General features: G+C 47.2%; 1 protein-coding gene across 4 annotated transcripts in view; it reads left to right on the forward strand.

Moving 5' to 3' along the window:
* The window catches only part of myb (v-myb avian myeloblastosis viral oncogene homolog), an 11,726-nt gene that overhangs the window by 4,200 nt on the left and 2,526 nt on the right, over positions 1-5,000 (forward strand). For 2 of the 4 annotated variants that reach the window (XM_056582020.1, XM_056582021.1), the window contains exons 5-14: positions 38-258; positions 1,269-1,497; positions 1,697-1,762; positions 2,079-2,186; positions 2,673-2,984; positions 3,134-3,316; positions 3,635-3,771; positions 3,903-4,020; positions 4,352-4,468; positions 4,881-4,979. In XM_056582020.1, coding sequence (XP_056437995.1) covers positions 38-258; positions 1,269-1,497; positions 1,697-1,762; positions 2,079-2,186; positions 2,673-2,984; positions 3,134-3,316; positions 3,635-3,771; positions 3,903-4,020; positions 4,352-4,468; positions 4,881-4,979 — 1,590 coding nt within the window. The remainder of the gene's footprint in view (positions 1-37; positions 259-1,268; positions 1,498-1,696; positions 1,763-2,078; positions 2,187-2,672; positions 2,985-3,133; positions 3,317-3,634; positions 3,772-3,902; positions 4,021-4,351; positions 4,469-4,880; positions 4,980-5,000) is intronic. The other 2 variants (XM_056582022.1, XM_056582023.1) reach the window with 1 other exon arrangement.

Genomic DNA, 5,000 nt, shown 5'->3' on the forward strand with positions numbered 1-5,000 from the left:
ACCCCCCCCCCCCCCCCTCTCTCTCCACCCGATCTAGGTGATCGAGCTGGTGCAGAAGTACGGCGCCAAGAGGTGGTCCGTGATCGCCAAGCACCTGAAGGGACGCATCGGCAAGCAGTGCCGCGAGCGCTGGCACAACCACCTGAACCCCGAGGTGAAGAAGACGTCCTGGACCGAGGAGGAGGACCGCATCATCTACCAGGCCCACGAGAGGCTGGGCAACCGCTGGGCCGAGATCGCCAAGCTGCTTCCGGGCAGGTGAGGAACACATGGTGATCCGAGGGAGGGAGGGAGGGAGAGAGGGAGGGAGGGAGGGAGGGAGAGAGAGAGAGAGAGAGAGAGAGAGAGAGAGTCAGAGAGAGAGAGAGAGAGAGAGAGAGGGAGAGAGACAGGGAGAGAGAGAGAGTCAGAGATAGAGACAGAGAGAGCGGACAACCCCATCCATATATATTTTATTAATTCATATTGAAAGGGCCCCTATTTTACCACCGGGTGTGAGTGTGAGCAGCCACCGCATGCCGTTTCTAAATCTCCCTCTGATTCCCCTCTGGTGACACCCAGCTGTATGATGGATAGACCAGTCGGTTCAGTTCACTGGGAAGGCTGGTAGACTGAGCTAGCATTTCCAGGAAATCGTTTCATTCACTCCCTCACTATTACCCCATTTATTGCTCTGTCCTTGCATTGATAATGCAAAGGATGTCACTTTGAGTTATACTAGTCGTAGTAGTATCAGCACTCTTTTCATTTTTCCTTTGTTTAATTTTTTAACTGCTTTGGCAATGTACATTTTCCATGCAAGTAAAGCTCTTTTGAGTTAAATTTAATTGACCTGAGAGAAATTGAAAGAGAAAGAAGGAGAGGGTATAAGATATATGATTGTGGTGGGACTTTGGATAGTTAGTCTTCATACAGGCAGGGGCTATGGGGGGGGGCTGGGGGGGTGGGGTGGGGTTATTAGAGTTAGTGTTAGAGATGGGAACCTGAGCAGCCTTTTGATGAAAGAGAAAGAGAGTTTTGCAATGAGAGCAATGTAATGGCCATGTGCTTGATAAGCCTTATCTTTCTCTGCGTCCCTATGTGAGCTGGGGTTCCCTTTATCAGTTGTGTGTGTGTGCCAGTATTGATAATGCTATCAGGTATGAGACATTTGCAGTCTCTTTGTCTTTACATTGACACATGGTTATCTCTTTCTTATTGCGATGCTGCATGTGTGTGTGTATGTGTGTGTGTAACGGCTTCTGACTGGCCTGTGTTTATCCATCCAGGACCGACAACGCCATCAAGAACCACTGGAACTCCACCATGAGGCGTAAGGTGGAGCAGGAGGGCTACCTCCAGACGGCCGCCAAGAACGGCGTCGGCTCGCTCTCCCTAGGGTCGGGCTACGCCAAGGCCACCAATCACCTGATGAGCTTCACGCACCACTCGTCCAATCACAGCACTCTCCAGCACATGTCGTCTCCCAGCTACCCGTACCTCTCTGACGCACACAGGGTGAGTGAGTGGGCCTGAAGGGGGACATCGGGAGCGGAGTTAAAACATTTCCATTTTATTCGATTTTTATTGTCTTTTATTTAAAAGAGGAGCCTTCCTCTTTGGGACCCTATTTATTGGAATATCATTTCTAAGACTCTATGGAAAATGTTTTGAAATATTTTACGGGTTGTAACACTTGTTGTTTCCTGTTCATTAGATCTTCCCCATGGCTCTGCAATTAAATATCCGAAACATTCCCCAGCATGGAACTGCTGCTATACAGGTACAATCCCAAAATAATCCTTTATGAATAGTGCTCACGCAACGATTCATTTGACTAACAATCGTCAAAAAGCACCATGCACAAGGTAGTCTCTAATCTCCCGCTCTCTCTCTCTCTCTCTCTCTCTCTCTCTCTCTCTCTCCCTCTCTCTCTCTCTCTCTCTGTCTGTCTGTCTGTCTGTCTGTCTGTCTGTCTGTCTGTCTGTCTGTCTGTCTGTCTGTCTGTCTGTCTGTCTGTCTGTCTGTCTGTCTGTCTGTCTGTCTGTCTGTCTGTCTGTCTGTCTCTCTCACGCTCCCTCTCACTTTCTACCTATCAGAGACACTATAGTGAGGAGGACCCTGAGAAGGAGAAACGGGTGAAGGAGATTGAGCTCCTTCTCATGGCTGCAGAGAACGAGCTAGAGAGAGGCCAGCCCTCAATACCAGTAAGTGGAGCCTGAAAGTGTGCTTGCACGTGTGTATGTACGGGTTGACCCCTTGCTCTGAGGGGTGTGTGTGGGTGTGTGTATGTGCGTGCGCCTGTGTATGTGTGTAGAGGAGGTTGAGGAAACATCTGGGGGGGTCTGTTTCTGCAGAAGTGATGAAATAGTCTTATCTCGCCTCTCATGTGTGTTGGCGTCTACGTGACCCCTTGTGCAACCTTATACCACCACCACTCTCCTGTCAGCTCTACACCCAAGTTCCCTTTCTCCCCAACTCTCTGTGTGTGTGTGTGTGTGTGTGTGTGTGTGTGTGTGTGTGTGTGTATGTGTCTGTCTCTCGCTCTATCTCTTTCTCTCTCTCTCCTCCCTTCCTGCCTCTTGCCTTTTGCTTTTTTGAGTTTATGGTTTGAACGATGGCTCTACCTCGAGCGTCTGCTTCGACGTTCCACCACGCACTCTAAATACCGTCCCCGTGTTTCTCCGTCTCAGATCAACCTGACCTATCCCAGCTGGGCCCACCAGAGCTCCATGACGGACAGCTTAGAGGGCGGTACCTCATCGTTACACCATCATCACCAGTCCTCCGCACCCGCGCTTCCCCTGGACCAGAGCTGCCTACCCGAGGAGAGCGCCTCCTCAACGCGCGCCCATTGTGGCAGCAGCAGCAACAATAACAACAACAACAACAACAACAGCCAGAACAACAGCCACAATAGCAGCAGCAGCAGCAGGAATGGCCACAACTGCAGCCCCGCCTTCTCGCACGTGCTTCCAGAGTTCATGGAATCGGTCATCGATTCTGTAAGTTTACCTCATTATTACTGTTTGTTTTTGACCTGCTGCTACTAACCAGGAGTTTTCAATCTCAACTCCTAAGGCAGGGTAGAGAAGCATATATATTTCTCCATTAGTGGGCCTTGACCCATTTTTTGCTCCCACCCTTTTCTCAGAGCCTCTCCTCATTGGGTGAGGCCCCTACAGTTGGTTTCACGGATAGGAGCATTTCCAGAACAGACAGGGTCTTGGCCAATCAGGGCACAGGAGCTACTCACGGACCAGTGTCATTGGCTGGTTTCGTCTGCTCAACTCCCAAGCCTTCACCAGTCAGAAATCGGCCCTTTTCGCCCTCACAGGTAGCTAATTAGTTGATAGTAGTAGTAGACTTAAATCAGAAATGGACTTTAAATCTTAATCCTTCCGAATACCATTTAATCCGATTTCCGTTGGATCACATCATCAAAATATTTCTGACCAAATTAGTGAAACTTTTATCCCTTATCTCTGTCGTTCCCACCTTTTGTAGCAATCCTACTGCCTTCTCGTATCTACTTTCCATCTCTTGTTCCTCTAATTTCCAAATTCTGCTTAAAAGAGCCATGAAAAAACAAAAAAACAAACGGCCTAAAACCTATTTGCATTCATTAATTTGCCTCTCTCTCTTCTCCTCACAGTTTCTCAACCAATCGATGAGCCCGGAACACTCTGACAGCGAGAGTCTACCAATGAGCCCACCAGTAGACATCAAGCCCTCCATGGCCACGCCCCTACACCACCACCACACACTCAGGCTCCAGAAGGAGAATGACCTGTAATTTAACATTTTGTCCCTAAATATATTTTAGATCTAAAATCTTTGCCAATTTTGTCCTAAACCAAATCCATTAAACTGCCTCATTGACTAATGATGTTTTTCCATCTCCTTCTCCGCTATCGTTTCAGGTTCAGGACTCCAAACATCCGTCGTTCGATTTTAGAATCAAGTCCACGCACGCCAACGCCCTTCAGGTCAACCCTGACCATGCAGGACGCTGGGAAGTATGGACCCCTGAAACTACTGGTAAGAAATACACACACACACACACACACACACACACACACACACACACACACACACACACACACAAAAATGGCTAAAATGTAGTATATGCTCAGATAATAGCTATTGTTTACATAGAAGATTATACCTCCAGGAATTGTAATCATTTATTAGTATTAATAATTATAGTCAACATATTTGTTTGTGTTTGTTTGTGCTTTTTAGTATAACTGTGATATTTACAGAGCTTGGTTAAAGCAGCAGGCCTTAAGGCCATTCTCTTGTATGTGTGCCACCAAAACTACACTGTATGTCTGAGGTGACTCACTCGGGAAATGTGGGGATTTTTCAGAACTCACCCCTGGTTCTAGAGATGGCAGAGTCCATCAAACAGGAGCCTATGGAGTGCACCATCTCGGCGGGGGGGTCCATAAATGAGCAGCCCCCGATGAAGAAGATCAAACAAGAGGTGCTTTCCCTTTCTTGCAGTCAACCTATCTTTGCACTTCATTTTGCATGTATACACAAACATTGCTGGAGAGATTCTAGGTATAAAGTAACAAGGTTTTCTTACCGCAAGACTGAAAGTACCTCTTAGAATTCAGTGGGAGGATACATCTTGTTTTAAAAAGACCACAAACCAGATATACAAAATAGCATTAAGATTGCACAAGTTATTATGCAATACAGGATAGTGAGAAGTGATGAAGTCTATGTTGAGTTACGTATAGACTTTAATATTAAATGCTATTAGCAATTTCTGATGCTATTAGTCTACTTAGTGCACTGACTTATAGGAAATGGTTTCGTAAGAGTATATACATGTTGTCACTTATTGGTTGTCATTCTAATGATGTATGTGTGTGTGTGTGTTGTCTCAGGTGGAGTCACCGTGTGAGAGGAGTCCCTGCATGCAGTGGGAGGGGCAGGACCTCCACACACAGCTCTTCTCCCCCACCGGCCCGCCCCAGGAAGTACCTGTAAGTGTAAAGCCACACACA

This window comes from Gadus chalcogrammus, chromosome 21 (assembly GCF_026213295.1).
Source record: "Gadus chalcogrammus isolate NIFS_2021 chromosome 21, NIFS_Gcha_1.0, whole genome shotgun sequence".
NCBI lineage: Eukaryota > Metazoa > Chordata > Actinopteri > Gadiformes > Gadidae > Gadus > Gadus chalcogrammus.